We start from the raw sequence: 18,241 nt of genomic DNA on the forward strand, positions 1-18,241 counted from the left end.
GTCCCCTGGGCTATTTAATATCCGTCCCATGTTATCTTTGATGACTGTGATATTAGCATGTGTTCGTTTGGGCCTGAGAGCTCGTGCTAGCAGTGTATCCATTTTATTGGACTTTTCATAGTACAGGCGTTTAGTACGGGTCATGTCCCTGCTAACTTCGTCCAACATCAACTCTCTGAGTTGTCGTCTAATGTCTGTCAGTTCCCGAGCCGTGCGTGGGGTGGCCTGGTGTTTGTTTTGCATTTCAGATTTGCGCAGTTGTTTCTGCAGGTCTGACAGCTTTTCTTGTTTTTTCCGTTTGATGTGGGTGGCTGTTTTGATCAACAGTCCCCTGAGCACAGGTTTATGGGCTGCCCAGAGTGTGGTGGGAGATATGTCAGGGGTGTCATTGTCTTGAAAGTAGCGTGTTAATTCCGTTTGAATAAGCTCCTTTGTGTGGGGGTCTCTGAGTAGGGAGGCGTTCAGACACCATTTCCAAGGTGCGTGTGGGCCTGGCAGTTTGATGGTGAGTGCTATGTCGGCGTGGTCTGACCATGAGATTAGATTTATCTCAGCTGCTTTGATCCATGGCATACCCGCTGGGTTTACCAGGAACATATCTATACGGGAGTAGGTGGCGTGCGCCGCCGAGTAAAATGTGTAATCCCGGACGCTAGGGTGCTGGATCCTCCATGGGTCCAGCAACCCTGTGTGAGTGAGAAAGGTGTTCAGGAGTTTATCCTGACTGCCTTTGTTGTGGGATCGTGGAAGATTAAGGCCCCCACCCCTATCAGTTGCTGGGCATGGCACAGCGTTTAGGTCTCCTCCCAATATCATGATCCCTCTGGGTAGTGTCAGGACCAGTGTTTCCAGGTCTGTCCAAAAGTCCCTGTTGGCGGTGTTAGGTGCATATACATTGATCAAATAGTATGTGTTGGAGTGGATCGTACCCGTCAGGACCACGTACCGGCCTTCTTTGTCAGTATGTGTATGGGTTATGGCGAGTGGTATATACCCGATTTGTGAGATGTATTCCCATCGTACTGGGTAGATGGGTTTCCTGTATGTACACAATGTCAGATTTTTGTCGCCTAAGCTCACGAAACAGGAGTCTACGCTTTTTTGGGCTGTTAAGTCCGTTTACGTTCAGGGATGTCAGTTTAAGTTCCATTTGTTGTAGATGTGCGGCTTTTTTTTTTTTGTGGGCCCTACTTCTGTAAGTGTGTGTCAGCTACGGGGTCAGCTGCTATGGCAGTCCCCAGCAGTGGGTCAGGGGTGGTGTAGCTGGTAGGGGGGAGTTGGGGGGGCGAGGGGGATCAGGGGTGTGGAGATTGAAGGCTACGACCAACTAAAATAAAAGGGGAAAAATCCAAGAGAGAGAGTGATCAGTACTGTCCTGTGTGTGTTACTAAGCCAATTCCTATTGGGTAAGAATTCCCTGTTTCTGGGTGTTTAGTGTAGGATAGAATAGTCTCTCTCAGAAAACAGTGTTCGAAAAACAAAATTCACAATTCACAGTGTAGCCCTCCAACCAACTGGTGTATTTAGTCTCTGGTTGCTCTTATCAACTCTAAGATAATTAGTAAAGTTTAGTTCCAGGTCTTATAGTTTGCCAGGAGCTCCAGGGGTGGGTAGCCACCACGTCGAGGGGGCACCCCGCAACAGGGGGGGGGGGAGCCCAGCCCAAGAGCACCCGGCAACTCTCACGTAGAACAAGTAGGTGTCGGCCCCCCAACTGCTGGGGTCGGATGCACAGTACAGTACACCAGTCAATTGGGGTTAGTGGTCACCTGGTACATAAACACTAAGATAACTCTAAAATAAAGGTAACTCTAAAATAGCTCTAAGATAGAACAAAGATTAGTTCCAGGTCTTATAGTTTGCCAGGCGCTCCAGGGGTGGGCAACCACCGCATCGAGGGGAGAACCCCGAAACGGGGGGGAAACCCAGCCAAAGAGCCCCCCGGCAACGCTCCTTTAAATGGGTAGCCCTTTCAGCCCCAGCCGTTGAGGCCGGGTTCACAAACACCGCACCAGCCAACCGGTGCAAGCAGTCTCTTGTTACACTTAGAGACTCTTAAATAACTCTAAAATAAAGTAAACTAAAGTAAACCAAAAGTGTTGTTCCTGGTCTTATGGTTTGCCAGGAGCTCCAGGGGTGGGCAACCACCGCGCCGAGGGGATCTGCCCAAGACGGGTGTAGCAGAGGTACAATATTCTCCAGGTTATCTCCGCTTATAATCCAAGTGAGACTCAGGAACAAGGCAATTGTAAATCCACAAGCAAGGCTTCCAGCAGGTAAAGTGATACAGCAGTGTCCCAACAGCAATCCCAATAACTGGACGACACACAGTTTCAGGAGCAGAACTGACAATCTTTATTCCACAGTGCCTTATAAAGCATGCTCCCATGCAAGGGAGGAGTTTTCAACAATTAGTACAGTATCCAATCTGGGATTAGTAACCTCCCACACATCTCCTCCCCTCAGCTTACATCATAATCCCCTTTACACTGTACTCAGATTCCCCCAGTTCCTGGATGTACCCCTAAACCTAGGGGTACCCCTTTAAATGGCACATCCCCTGATAGCACTGATCTGGGTGAGTAACATATCTAAAAATCACCCAGATCGGACCAGGGGTTCGGGAAATTTATGGAGGTAATAAAAAGACCGACCGCGCTGGATGTAACAGCCGAATTGGGTTCCATGCGATGGGCCCTGCGGTCGGTCACCATATAAGGGAAAACTTTACACAAACGACTAAAGGTACAGAGATTAGATAGGGTTCACAGGAATCCCCTCGTTCGGTTGTTTCTGTCCACCGAACGAGGGGCCGTTCGGTAGTTTGGAACCGTACGGACCGGGCTGGTGGAGGTCTCAGCGGTGTTCGCCTAGTCAAGTGTCCGATTTGGGTTCCAGACACTCGACGGCAAAACACCGCTGTTCGGGAGTTTGCAAAATGGCCGCCACCACGTGTTCGTTTCACGAATGGCGGCCACCAGGAGACAAAGGACCTACCGCATAGCTCGTTAATTACCCGCTTGCAACATTGTTGCCACGGGTAATTGAAGGCACACTTCACAAAGGGGAGGTCTGGTTGTTCGGTAGTTTCATTCCCCTACTTTATTCGAATGATTCTACCGAACAATCAGAGGAATACACTTCTTTAAAAACACATGGAAACTGGCAATGTATACGAATACAGTTATTCACATGAAATTTGTAGGACAGCCCAGGGTCATCCGCTACAACGGGGGGGGGGGGAACCCAGCCAAAGAGCACCGGCAACGCACTCGTAAAATGGGTAGCCTTGTTGACCCCGACCGCTGAGGCCGGATCCACAATATAACACACCTGCCAACCGGTGTAAGTAGTCCCTTATACCACTAAAGAATTCTAAAATAACTCTAACAGAAAGTAAACTTAGGTAAACTAAAAGTTTAGTTCCAGGTCTTATAGTTTGCCAGGAGCTCTGGGGGTGGGCAACCACCGCGTCGAGGGGATCACCTCAAAACGGGGGGGAGCCCAGCCGAATAGCACCCTGGCAACGCTCACTCAAAAGAGGTAATTTTATTAACCCCAACCGCTGGGGCCCGCATTAGGGTGCGAAGAGGGGAGGGGGGGGGGGCGCAGGAAGGAGAGGGGCAGTCTTCGCTCAATACCGGTCCATTCCCGCGAGAGCCTCCGCCACTCCCCGACGGCCCCGCCCCAACCCCTGTGGGCGTCTGCGCCATCTCTGCAGTGTGAGGAGTCCCCGCCCCCCAGCCCGTACTGCTCCACCTAAGGGGTACTTCACTTTGCGCCACGCTGCGTCGCGCAGGAATGTCAGTTCCCCGCGCCCGCACCTCGGCCTACCCCTTGCTGGTTACCAGTCTTGTTTATGGCACAGTGCATGGACAAAATCACTTTGACTGGGCCCTTCAGTTGTAAACAGACCCCCCCTCCCCAAACACCCCCCGGGCACCGTGTCCCCTCTTCCACCCCCACCCCATCAGCTAAACACATGCCTGTGAAGCCCATGGTGCCCAAGAAAATATACTTATGTTTATGCAGTTCAGATATGTCCTGCTATCGATGAGGGCCCCCATACTTCCCATGTATACGATGCCTTGTTCGCTGCCCCTTTGTTAGTCCCGCCAGGGGTTTCAGGGTTCCTCCGACTCGGTGACCATGGAGAGGGCCTCTGTCTGCCGTAGTGGTGCTTGGAAGTCCTCTGGCAGGTCCAGGCCCAACTCCCGGAGAAAGGCAGGAACATCGGTGGACGGTAACAATACCGTCGGCCTTGGACCCTTGAAGACCAGAATCTTAAAGGGGTAACCCCAGGCAATACGTATGCCGTTGCTGGTTTCCATTCCTTCCTCCGAAGGAGTGTGGCCAGCGCCACGTCTTGGTAGAGTTGTAGCACGGTCCCCTCATGCTCGTAGGCCCCCACCCTGCTGTGTCGCAGTATGGCTTCTTTGGTCTTATAGTAGTGCCATTTGACGATGACATCTCGTGGGGGGGCTGTTTTTCGGCCCACGGGCCCTCAGAGCCCGGTGTACCCTGTCCACCAGCCATAGGTGATCTGGGATGTCAGGGAGGCTGCGTTTGAAGTTGGCTACTAGCGTGTCTTCTAGGTCTGCGTCTCCCACCGTTTCCGGCAGGCCTCGGATGCGCAAGTTGTTTCTCCTTGATCGATTGGAGATATCCTCCAGTTCCAGCTCTAGATCAATGATCCTGGAAGAGAGTGCGTTTGTAAGGGTTGCGGCCTTGTTATGTGCTGAGACCACGGTCCCCAGATGTTTTTCGATTCGAGTGGTGTGCGCCCCTATGGCGGCTATTTCGGCTTTGACCTCCGCGGCAGTTCTCTTAATTTCTGTGGCTAGGTAGCCTTTTACTTCTGCAAGAGAATGCAGGATGGCACTAGAGGATGCCTCCTGGTGAGAGTCTCCCATCCGGGGGGACCCAGTGGGGTGCGCCGTGCCAGGGCTTGTGGTTGCGGGCGCGCCCGTGCGGCTGCGGTTGGACATCCGTTCTTTCGGTCCGACCGCACTCACAGGGCGTCTGGGGTGAGTTTTGCGGGCCCAAAGTCGGGGCCAGTGCTGGTTACTGTGCTTTTGTGAGCGCCGGGGTGCAGAGCACTAGCTCTATGCGGCCATCTTCGCCAGGCGTCCAAACCATGCCCCGTTTTCTTTGTATTTTGATGAAAGTCAGCACACTTTGCAAAATCATTCGCTAAGCAGAAGGTAAAAGTTTTCATTATGGATTTAGCTTGTTGAACTCGTCATGCACCGAGCTTTCTGGAAATTCAGCAGATTTTGAACAAATTAAGCACATTCTTTCACCAAGTAAAAGGGTAATTAGTTCTGCAATCAGTCGACCATCACAAGCCTTAACAGCATATAATATAAAAACAGCTGGCGAAAAGAGCTTAGCCTGCAGAGCATTGCACGCAACATATAATAAGATGGAACAGAGCATTGCATGCAACGTATAATAACATGGAACAGAGCTTAGCCTGCAGAGCATTGCACGCAACGTATAATAACATGGAACAGAGCTTAGCCTGCAGAGCATTGCACGCAACGTATAATAACATGGAACAGAGCTTAGCCTGCAGAGCATTGCATGCAACGTGTAATAACATGGAACAGAGCTTAGCCTGCAGAGCATTGCACGCCACTTGTAATAAGATGGAACAAAGAATAGCCTGCAGAGCATTGCACGCCACGTGTAATAAGATGGAACAAAGATTAGCCTGCAGAGCATTGCACAGCACACTACACACACAATGCCACTAGCCATGCCGCGCACATGCACGCATAGTGCCACTAGCCCAAAAGGTTGGTCATAACCTATGAAAGAGTCTAATAGGCATAAAACTACAGGGAGATCAAATACATTAAAGCTGGGGTCAACAGACAGACATGACTTAGAGAAGTATAGCAATTGTATCTACATTATTATGTGTCATGCCTACACCATAAAGCATAAAAGGGGCAGTTCAATTAAACCCTGAAATAGGAAGTCCATCCAGGTGTAGAAATAGTCAGACCGAAGGATGGATTAAAATACCATTAGAATCTCATTAACTGTTTATGTATAGAGACCAATTAAACTCACCCCTTGGTAATACCCAGTCAACAACTCGTATACAAAAAGTAGAATAGGGGGCAAAATCCCACCAAGTTACTTTCTAATGATAAATTGTGAACAGAAAGAATAAACAGGGCCCCAAATAAAGATGAAACATTAATTTTAAAACTCTTTAGTTTGGATAAACAACGCCTGAGAGGGGATATGATAACATTATACAAATATAACCGGGGCCAATACAAATCATTGTCTGGAAATCTATTCACAAACCGGACTTTACATAGGACACGAGGTCATGCGTTTAGACTGGAAGAAAGAAGATTTTGTCTAAGGCAAAGGAAAGGTTTTTTACTGTATGAACAATCAGGATGTGGAATTCTGTGCCTGAAGAAGTGGTTTTATCAGAGTCCATACAGATGTTTAAACAACTGGATAAATACTTGCAAAAACATAATATTCAGGGAAACAATTTTTAACTAGAAAAGCTACAATTTCTGGGGAAATTGTGTGAAGTGTTCTTGCCTCCACCAGTAGTCTACAGCTGGAGTGGGCGGAGTAACTGTTATTTATTTATATAGCACATTTAATTGCAACGTTGTTGCCCAAAGTGCTTCACAGTTACATTAAAGCATACATTTATAAAAACATTAGCAGGTGTACAAAAAGCCCTGTCTCAAACGGTCGTATTTGAAAAACTATACATCCTATAGCGAAGAGCTTTATATTGTGAGATTCCCAAGACCCAAACCTACATTTTGATGCATAGTATGTCTCTGCAATATCAAAAATAAAGGCACAGTCGCAGTTTAGATATTGCCCTTCAAGATTGAGCTGGCTAGAGAGGAGTTTCAATGTATGTCAATGGACGGCGTGAGTTGCAAACAAATGATTGTATTGTGAAAACTATCAGGACTATGGCTTAGCCGTGGACATTTTTAGTGGCAGCTGGGATAGCTGAACGTTTTGATATAAGATTTGTGCAGGTGGGCCTGAAAATGAGGGAGTGGTGGCAGTTTAGAAATCATGTCCTGATTTTTCAGCTTTTGCCAGCTCCCACTCTAGCTTTGCCATTCATTCCTATGGGACAAATTTCGCCACAAGAACTACGATATTCCGTGAACCATTCGGCTGAACGTTCCACAAAGTAATAGAAATCCAATCGGGAACAATCCGCACGTTTTGGTATATTTATGTCTATGTAGTGTAAAAACTGTGGGAGGAGTTAGGGTGGCAAATTTGGCTATAATAATAATAATAATAATATATATGTGAGATAATATTAAGTGGTCTTGCTATGCAAGAACACTTAACAAGCAGAGATTACCCTGCAGAGTATTACACAGTAACTATAATCACTAACAAGCAGTGATCACCCTGCAGAGTATTACACAGTAACTATAATCACTAACAAGCAGTGATCACCCTGCAGAGTATTACACAGTAACTATAATCACTAACAAGCAGAGATCACCCTGCAGAGTATTACATAGTAACTATAATCACTAACAAGCAGTGATCACCCTGCAGACTATTACACAGTAACTATAATCACTAACAAGCAGTGATCTCCCTGCAGAGTATTACATAGTAACTATAATCACTAACAAGCAGAGATCACCCTACAGAGTATTACACAGTAACTATAATCACTAACAAGCAGAGATCACCCTGCAGAGTATAACACAGTAACTATAATCACTAACAAGCAGTGATCACCCTGCAGAGTATTACACAGTAACTATAATCAATAACAAGCAGTGATCACCCTGCAGAGTATTACACAGTAACTATAATCAATAACAAGCAGTGATCACCCTGCAGAGTATTACACAGTAACTATAATCACTAACAAGCAGAGATTACCCAGCAGAGTATTACACAGTAACTATAATCACTAACAAGCAGAGATCACCCTGCAGAGTATTACACAGCAACATAATCACTAACAATCAGAGAGCCCCCTGCAGAGTATTACACAGCAACATAATCACTAACAAGCAGAGATTACCCTGCAGAGTATTACACAGTAACTATAATCACTAACAATCAGAGAGCCCCCTGCAGAGTATTACACAGCAACATAATCACTAACAAGCAGAGATTACCCTGCAGAGTATTACACAGCAACATAATCACTAACAATCAGAGAGCCCCCTGCAGAGTATTACACAGTAACTATAATCACTAACAAGCAGAGAGCACCCTGCAGAGTATTACACAGTAACTATAATCACTAACAAGCAGTGATCACCCTGCAGAGTATTACACAGTAACTATAATCACTTACAAGCAGTGATCACCCTGCAGACTATTACACAGTAACTATAACCCCTAACAAGCAGTGATCACCCTGCAGAGTATTACACAGTAACTATAATCACTAACAAGCAGTGATCACCCTGCAGAGTATTACACAGTAACTATAATCACTAACAAGCAGTGATCACCCTGCAGACTATTACACAGAATGTAGAAATGACACCTGGAGAGCAGGGACTATTTTGCAGAGCATTGCATATTATTTTTTATAGTAATTACTTGCACTGTATCTGGTTCCTAAATACTCACCCAAAGTCCCACTCCAATGACTATGAGGAAGTACCCCACAATCACCCCAATATCTGCTGGGTTACTGATGGGGGCTGTGGCTCCCCCAGGGGTGAAGGAGGAAGTCTCTGGTGGTCTGGTAGATGTCATGTCTCTTCTTATCTCTCTTACACTGAGTCCCACTCAGATATTATTCCTTTTATTTTATCCAGATCTCTGAGTTAATGGGGAACAAGCCTAAAATAATCATTAACTTGCTGAGTTCTCAACCACATCTGTGAGAAACATCCCATTGTGCATCCACCGACCCACAGACCTGCAGAGCATCTCACATATCCAGCGACCCTAATACCTGCAGAGCATCTCACATATCCAGAGATCTGCAGAACATACTCCCAGACCCAGCTTAACCAAAAGTTGTTCTAGGGGTATCATCCCGCAGATACCTCAATAATTTAGTTGATGAACCACTGTACCTCACTGTACCTCACCTCTCCTGCCACTCATGGCCCTTGGCACTTGCTTAACCCCAACTCTCTTGCGCGGTTGCGCCCCAGTGAAACTAATCTAAGGGGTTGCAGGGGCTCCAATCCCACTAGCACAATGACCCTCAGCTAAAATACTGTGACAACCTGTGGATTTCCTGCGGGTCTGTTTGAGTAATCAGCCACCAGCCACCAACAGGGACAACAAACCCAGGAACCCAACTAACTGGACCTGGAGCTCAGATTATGGAGCCATGACCACTGTAACATTATCCTAAATAACTTTACACATTACGTTCTGGCACCTCTGAAGTGCTTGGCCAATAGACAGGCGTCCACTTTCCTGTGGACAATCTGACAAATATGTTGAAAGCTTGGGAAACGAATTTGACTTTAACAACAGTCTTTTTCTTTGTCTCACTGGAGATATTAATTTTGGAGGACAGACGATAACACAAATTATTTCACATAGTATAATCACCAGAGCTCAGAATGCCTTGTAACTATGTCACTATCTACTTCTCTCTACTGATCAATCAGCCAGAGTAACCACAAAAATATTAAACAAATGGGTTCTAGAACTCTTGACTCCCCTGAAACCGAGTCCATGTATCTAGATTCCAATCTTAGACTGAATCTTTTAACATACAAGAAAGGAAGTCTCTGGCTAGTTGTCAAATAGCCCTCTCGGTCACTGTATAAAATGTTTTACTGTAGTTTGCCCTATCCAGTTTTTTAAAATGTATTTATTTGAAGGATGTTTATTTTATCTCCCTCCTCGTTTACTCCAAGCATTGTAACTGCTACAGTGGTGAGAGTAATACCCTGGCTGGTTCCCGTTAAAAGGACAAATAACATGTTAGCAGTTCTCCGTCGGGCTCCACTCATCCCTGGTGATGGACAACTACAGAAGCCCAATGCCGATGCTATTGCCTTCATTGGCTGAGCGTGTCAGATGACATATGTTCAGAATTGACATGTGCCAGCCGAGGAGCACCATGACCACTTCAATCACCTTATCATGATTATTATTATTATTATTGTACAATGGGTGGACTAACAGACACGTAATTGTAACCAGACAAATCAACGCACAGGAACAGAGGGGTTGAATGAAGGGTGAATCCATGCGTGTAGAAGCAAAACAGTTTGAAATTTTAGGCTGAAACTGTAATTCACTCTCTCTGGAATGTGCTTACAGGACAAGCTTGCAATTGTCGCATTTCCTATGTGCGAACGGGACAAGCTGTATGCAGCAATGTTAGAAACCAGCCCACGCAATCGCTCGCTACTTTTGCTGTATAAATATTATGTTGTATTTATAAACCGAAGAACTCGTTTGGAAACAGCTACCTTGTGTGTGTGTCTCCTTACTTGTTCTCAAAGCGCTTTGAGGGAAGCAGGTTCCTGTCCGTCAACCAGAGGTTCTTAGATTGTCCCCCCCCCCCCCCCCAACATTGAGGTCCCTGCTCAATGAGCTTACACATGCTAGAGGGAGTGGGGTAAATTGACACAAAAGGTTGCTAGAAAAGTATTCACTGAGAACTTGGGTTATTTTTGTCAGTTGCAGGAGAGGAGTCATGGGGAAAGGGGGAATGAAAACCCGCTTACAGTTTAAATGATGTGCTTTCCTGAAGAAGTGTGTTTTCAAAGATTTTTTGAAGGAGTGGAGACTGGGTGTAACGGAGAAGGGAAGGGAGTTCCACAGAAAATATGCAGCCCTGGAGAAGTCTTGGAGGTGAGCATCAGATGTGGGAGTACGGACAGAGGATATACGTAGGTCTTTGGCAGAGCGCAGGGGCCTCGACGGGACATACTGTTTATTAGGGAGGATAGGTAGGTGGAAGCTGCATTATGTAGGGACTTGTAAGCAAGCACCAGAATCTTAAATTGAGCCCTATATCTAACTGGGAGCCAATGCAGGGACTGACAGAGGGGGGTGGCGTGGGAGGTGCGTGCGACAAGAAAATGAGCCTCGCCGCCGCATTCATTATAGATTTCAGCGGTGCAATCTGGGAACACGTAAGATCATGGTCATGGAGTAACCATTTAAGAGACAAACCAAGTACAAGAACCACTGCAACTTAATGTAGTGTCATAGGGAATAAACAAAAGAAAGAAAAAAATGCCATTCTACCTGTGTATAATTTGCCGAAGAAAATTGTAAACTTAAAAAGTAACTTTTTTATAATTCTTTATTTTTCAGTGCATAAATATATCACAACGTGTATGTGGTACCCCAACGGCATTCCACATACTATCAATAACAAGTATTACAGTGGGGTACTGTCAGGGATCTTACCTGGAGTGGGAGTCCGGCACACAGAGTTAAGGCACCCTTTGCAATTCGGCACAGACCGAGGGGACTCGGGACAGAAATCCCCAAGGGTGTGACACAGTGCACTGGGGCTGAAATAACCAGTGCTTCCTGGAACGCAGTACAGACAAGGGAAATCCAGAAGGGTAGTCAGTAACAGAATCTGAAGTCAGGACAGGCGGCAATCAGGCAAAACAGTAGACGAGCAGGAGATCAAAACCAGGAGTCAGATGAATAGCAGTGAAACCAAACGGAACAGGAAACACGATCTGACAACGAGAACCAGACTTGCGGGGTTTAAATAGGGAGTCTCAAGCAATAATCATGGAACCAGGAACAGGTGTGCAAATCCCAGGCAAACAGGCTCAGACTACACGATACCAAGGACATGTAGAAACAGTCAAAGATGCGTGGAGCCCAATGTAAGGATCCTGACTGGGATGCAGGAAACTCAGGTTCGATCCCAGCCAGACCCAAATGCACAATATTGTGTAAAACCCACTGATGATCCTGACAGGTACATGTTGATGCTAGCACTTTTTTTATATTTATATGAGGGATCGACACTGTTACCAATAGCTTATGTGTAAGTTTTGTGTGTGGAACGTTGCTGGTTCAAAAGCTTGAGTTGAGAACTGGTCAGCTGTCAGGTTTTCCAATGGTAGAGTGAGTTTCCTGATATGTGTAGTGTTGGTTGATGGTGTCCACTGCTTGTATTTTGTTGGGCTAGTGTGTCGAGTGTTAGGGCTAAGCTCCGCTCCACCGGGTGGCTTAAGCTAGGGGTACGGTAGCGTAGGCAGGCTTGCCTGGTAGATTAAAGGGTGAGTGTAGTGAAACATAAACATTTAACATTGGACATTTAAACATTAAGCTTTACTGTTCAGGTCGGGCAGAACTCGGTACCATCAGGGTTGTAAAGGAAGTCCAATGAGGTCGAATTAGCATGTGATTTGGCACAGACAATTCTGGCTCGGGCCGGGGCAGATCGGTCAGGTGGTAAAAGCATGATAGTCACTGATATGCCCAGGCAAACCTTGGTAGGAGTTCACCCCATTCCCTGTCTTGGCTCCCGATCTCTTTGTTGTGTGCTATTCTCATAGCGGGTGTTCAGCGGATTGTGGTTGGAGGTCACCTTCAGGTGGTTCAGCTGCTTCAACAGATTTGCTGATGTAGGTGCTGCTTTGGGTGCTATTGGTGGTCTCCGTCGCTTGTCAGGAGCTGAGTGCGACCCCTGGTCAGAGTTGCGTCCGGACGCTTTACGAGGCCTTCGCCTCTGTTCCCTCGCTTGTGGTGCGCTAGCCGGCCGACGGTTGCCCCTCCAGGTGTGTCTCTTTAGTTTAAGCAGCGGTGGGCCCTGCGTGTGGGTCCTCCGCCCGCGTCGAGGCCCGGGTAGGTGGGGTCTGATGCGTGGTCTGCCACCTAAGGGTCGGGGGGCAACCCCTGCTCTGCTCACATGCTTTTTCTCATTTAGTGGCTCCGTGGTGCTTTTCAGAGCTGGTTTATGTGCAGGGGGGGTGCTTGGCTGCCGCACGGCTGTTTCGGCTGTTTGGGTCCGTGCCAGCGTGGCCCATAGCCGCTCCCAAAATCGGTCAAATGCCGCTTTTATCTTGTCCTCATGGGGGATCCCACCTATTGGTTCCGCTTGTGGAGACTTGGTGAGTGTAGGCCCCGGATCGTGGGTGGCGGCCGCCATTTTGGTTGCCAGTTGCGGGTTGCTTGCGATCCCAGGAGTTTGTGGGAGCTTGTGGTCCGGGCAAAAGGGTGATAAAACATCAATCCAATTGTCCCCCCAAACAAGGACAGAAGGTGCCTGTAGCAAGTGTGTTAAAAAATGATAAGCTTAGAGTCATGTCTACAAATGCTCGCAGTTTAGGGAATAAGATCGATGAACTTGTGGCAATAATGGCCACTGATAGTGTAGATTTAGTCGCTGTTACTGAGACATGGTATAATGAGAAAAATAACGGGGACATAGCAATACCAGGGTACTCTTTATATAGAAAAGACAGGGAAGGCAAGAAAGGGGGAGGGGTGGCCCTGTATGTGAAGGATAGCATAAAATCTAGCCTAATAAAGGTTAGTGAGGCGAACATAGAGTCCGTTTGGGTTACGTTAGAATTTGGTAATCACACAGTAACTCGTGTAGGTGTGATTTATAGGCCCCCAGGACAAATTGAAGAGTTAGATAATCTACTAGTTGAAGAAATAGCTAAAATGACAATGAAGGGGGAAGTTATCATCATGGGTGACTTTAATCTTCCTGATGTGAATTGGAAAACAAAAATAGCTACTTGTGCCAGGAGCACACATATTCTAAACTCCGACCGTCCCTAGCCCCTGTGAGGCATGTGCAGAGACCACGGTCCCATCTGCTTATCATCTCCTCTTGGTGGACTAGGCTGCCGCTGGGGAGAGGGGGTAACAAGTTCCTCTCCCTTACCCACTTTCTGTCGCTGGGGAGAGGGGGTAACAAGCTCCTCTCCCTTACCCACTTTCTGTCGCTGGGGAGAGGGGGTAACAAGCTCCTCTCCCTGACTCTCCCTCTGCTGGTGGAGGGGGGGGGACAGACTGTCTCCCCTTTCAATATATTGACCTGCTGCTGTGGGGCGAGACCGACTGCCTCATCTGCCCCATCTGGGAGAATAGGGTCTCCCCTTTGTGAACTAAGTTGCCGCTGGGGTCACCGACTCCTCTCCCTGGAACACTTTCAGCCGCTGGGGAGAGGGGGTAGCAGGTTCCTCTCTGCTGGTGGAGGGGTGGACCGAATGTCTCCCCTTTCAATATTTTGTCCTGCTGCTGGGGTGCGAGACCGACGGCACCTTCAGCTCCCTGTAACACACACTGCTGCTGGGGAGGAAGGACGACACCTTTGGCTCCCTGTAACTCACACTGCCGCTGGGGAGGAAGGACGGACCTTCAGCTCCCTGTAACACACACTGCTGCTGAGGAGGAAGGACGACACCTTTGGCTCCCTGTAACTCACACTGCCACTGGGGAGGAAGGACGGACCTTCAGCTCCCTGTAACACACACTGCCGCTGGGGAGGAAGGACGGACCTTCAGCTCCCTGTAACACACACTGCTGCTGGGGAGGAAGGACGACACCTTTGGCTCCCTGTAACTCACACTGCCACTGGGGAGGAAGGACGGACCTTCAGCTCCCTGTAACACACACTGCCGCTGGGGAGGAAGGACGGACCTTCAGCTCCCTGTAACACACACTGCTGCTGGGGAGGAAGGACGACACCTTCAGCTCCCTGTAACACACACTGCCGCTGGGGAGGAAGGACGGCACCTTTGGCTCCCTGTAACTCACTCTACCGCTGGGCATATCCCACCGCTTGCCACCAATGTAACGGATCGACGGGCTCCCCGACTGGGTACCTCTGTTGAAGGATGCTCCTAGTGCTTCCTGAGGACTCTAAGCACTGCAGCAGACACCACAACCACCGAACCAGAGAAGCATGCAAATGTTCTCAAGCATGTGAATCCTGTAAACAGCTGAACAGGAAAAGCATGCAATCAGCTTACACTCCTGGCAATCAGCATACAATCCAATTCCCCCAAAAACGAGACGACACTTCGTTTTGAGGGTCAAGCAGAACTGACTGTACTGGCACATACAGCCTCTTTTACTCCCAATCCACAAACCTAGTACTGCCCACAAGGTTTTACAGAACAACCAATCAATCCGTACAATACACACAGACACTCCCACACAAAATCCTCCCCTCTGCCTGTGATATGATTACTGAACACAATGGGTAATATAATTATCACAGACAGAGAAATACAGTTTTATAAAACATATCACAGGGACCCCAAAACATGCAATAACCCCATAAAGTATATCCTCAGAACCGGGGGATCTGGGTGAACCACATATCCCAAATTCACCCAGATCAGTTCAGTAGTTTGGAAGATACAGTTTAATGCAGATTCCGCAGAACATATACAAGCTATATGAAAAATAATTACTGTATAATGTGTCCCCTGTTGTATAGTTTAAAACTACTGCACAATGTCTTTGTGCACCAAATACCGGCGAGATGGCACCGTGTAGAAAAGTCACAACAATGTCTGTAAATTAAAATGGCCGCCATCCATTGTTCTCACCATGTGCCTCTGATACATGCAATGGTGGCCACCCAGTAACTCCACAGTATGTCCCCAGATGGTTCTTAAAGGGCCAGTAGCAGCATAATACAATACAACATGCCCAAATCACTTCCTAGAAGGGCAATACATCCCAGGCCATAGTCGCAGGACAAGAGGCTGGCAAGCAGTCCTCTCCAGGCACAAGTGGCGGGGCTGGTTCCGCCACAGGGGACAAAACTTTTTTTAGATATATAAATGAGAAAAGAAAAGTAAAACAAGGATTAGTAGATTAAAAAAAAAAGAAGGAAGGTTTTTGTTCGGTATTTAGAGATGAAAATGAAGGAAAGGGGTCTCAGTTAAGAAAAAGGATAAATGAGTCATTTATTACACGTGAGTTTACAGAGGAAGAGGTTCTATTTCAACTCTCAAAAGTAAAGACAAATAAGTCAATGGGACCTGATGGAATACACCCAAAGCTATTAAAAGAGCTTAGTGGTGTACTAGCAAAACTACTAATAGATTTATTTAACCAATCATTGTTAACAGGAGTAGTCCCAGAAGATTGGAAGTTGGCGAATGTTGTGCCCATTCACAAGAAAGGTAATAGGGAGGAGTCAGGCAACTATAGGCCAGTAAGCCTTACTTCAGTAGTGGGGAAAGTGATGGAAACCATGTTAAAGGATAGGATTGTTGAACATCTAAAAACACATGGATTTCAAGATCAGAGACAACATGGATTTACTTCAGGGAGATCATGCCAAACTAATCTTATTGATTTTTTTGATTGGGTAACTAAAATAATAGATCAGGGTGGTGCAGTAGACATTGCTTACCTAGATTTCAGTAAGGCTTTTGACACTGTTGCACATAGAAGGCTTATCAATAAACTGCAATCTTTGAGTTTGGATTCCAATATTGTTGAATGGGTAAGGCAGTGGCTGAGTGACAGGCAACAGAGGGTTGTAGTCAATGGAGTATATTCGAAGCTTGGGCTTGTCACCAGTGGGGTACCTTAGGGTTCTGTACTTGGACCCATTCTCTTTAATATTTTTATTAGTGATATTGCAGAAGGTCTTGATGGTAACGTATGTCTTTTTGCTGATGATACTAAGATATGTAACAGGGTTGGTGTTCCAGGAGGGATAAGACAAATGGCTAATGATTTAGGTAAACTAGAAAAATGGTCAGAGTTGTGGCAACTGACATTTAATGTGGATAAGTGCAAGATAATGCATCTTGGACGTAAAAACCCAAGGGCAGAGTACAGAATGTTTGATAGAGTCCTAACCTCAACATCTGAGGAAAGGGATTTAGGGGTGATTATTTCTGATGACTTAAAGGTAGGCAGACAATGCTAGCAGAATGCTTGGTTGTATATGGAGAGGCATTAGCAGTAGAAAGAGGGAAGTGCTCATGCCATTGTACAGAACACTGGTGCGACCTCACTTGGAGTATTGTACGCAGTACTGGAGACCGTATATTCAGAAGGATATTGATACCTTAGAGAGAGTTCAGAGATGGGCTGCTAAACTGGTTCATGGATTGCAGGATAAAACTTACCAGGAAAGGTTAAAGGATCTTAACATGTATAGCATGGAGGAAAGACGAGACAGGGGGGATATGATAGAAACATTTAAATACATAAAGGGAATCAACACAGTAAAGGAGGAGACTATATTTAAAAGAAGAAAAACTACTACAACAAGAGGACATAGTCTTAAATTAGAGGGACAAAGGTTTAAAAATAATATCAGGAAGTATTACTTTACTGAGAGGGTAGTGGATGCATGGAATAGTCTTCCAGCTGAAGTGGTAGAGGGTAACACAGTAAAGGAGTTTAAGCATGCGTGGGATAGGCATAAGGCTATCCTAACTATAGGATAAGGCCAGGGACTAATGAAAGTATTTAGAAAATTGGGCAGACTAGATGGGCCGAATGGTTCTTATCTGCCGTCACATTCTATGTTTCTATTAGTCCACAGGTTTTTGTGATAGATTAAGGTCCTTTTATGGGACTCATAGGCTCTCCATGCCAGACGATGCTAAATCTTCGCTTGGAATTCTTAGAGTAATACATTCTTACGGTACATCAAGGTTACCGCACCTTTACAGACTTCGCCTTCGGACCACCTTTTTTTATGACAATCTGGTCTTGTCATGATTAATGATCGGCAAACTCCTGATTCCGCCAATCGTGCCCCGCCCATGCATCTGACGTCACATGGTGGCACGTTAACGGGAAGCCTCGGTTACTCCAAAATTGCTCAGTCAATTTGTTGCAAACTGTTTCTAAGTGCCGTCCGTGCTCCCTGTCATATCTACTGTGTACTAAATCTCTGATCTTCCAAACCGACTTTGCTGAACTCTATACTCCCAGGACACGGAACGGACTTTGACTTTTCTTCTACCTCCAACAAGCTAAGTTCTTTAATTATTGTACTACAAAGAATTTGCTACTTTGTCTTAAAACTTCAGTTACTTGCTTCCAAAGGGAAATCTCAGCCATTAATTAAGCTAGTTCATTGTACTTCCATACAAACCTGCATTTCATTTTTACCCTGAATTCAACCTGCACAACTCCTGCATTAATCAGCTTGTTTAAACACTGCATTAATTCCATGCAGGAACATTATTTAAATTTATCCAAATAAATGTAATAATTTCTTTGGATTTGACCTTACTAATTGAATTGCTGTTGGAAGCTTGTTCTGGACTCTCAAGACCTAATTAAGTAAGCACCA

At 46.3% G+C, this 18,241-nt stretch overlaps 1 protein-coding gene across 1 annotated transcript in view; it reads right to left on the minus strand.

The window, feature by feature from the left end:
* The window catches only part of SLC5A2 (solute carrier family 5 member 2), a 116,815-nt gene extending 108,059 nt beyond the window's left edge, over window positions 1-8,756 (minus strand). The window contains exon 1 of the mRNA XM_063430939.1: window positions 8,623-8,756. Coding sequence (XP_063287009.1) covers window positions 8,623-8,751 — 129 coding nt within the window. The 5' untranslated portion in view covers window positions 8,752-8,756. The remainder of the gene's footprint in view (window positions 1-8,622) is intronic.
* Window positions 8,757-18,241: the final 9,485 nt, after the last annotated feature.

The sequence above is a fragment of the Pelobates fuscus genome, chromosome 8 (assembly GCF_036172605.1).
Source record: "Pelobates fuscus isolate aPelFus1 chromosome 8, aPelFus1.pri, whole genome shotgun sequence".
Classification (NCBI taxonomy): Eukaryota; Metazoa; Chordata; class Amphibia; order Anura; family Pelobatidae; genus Pelobates; species Pelobates fuscus.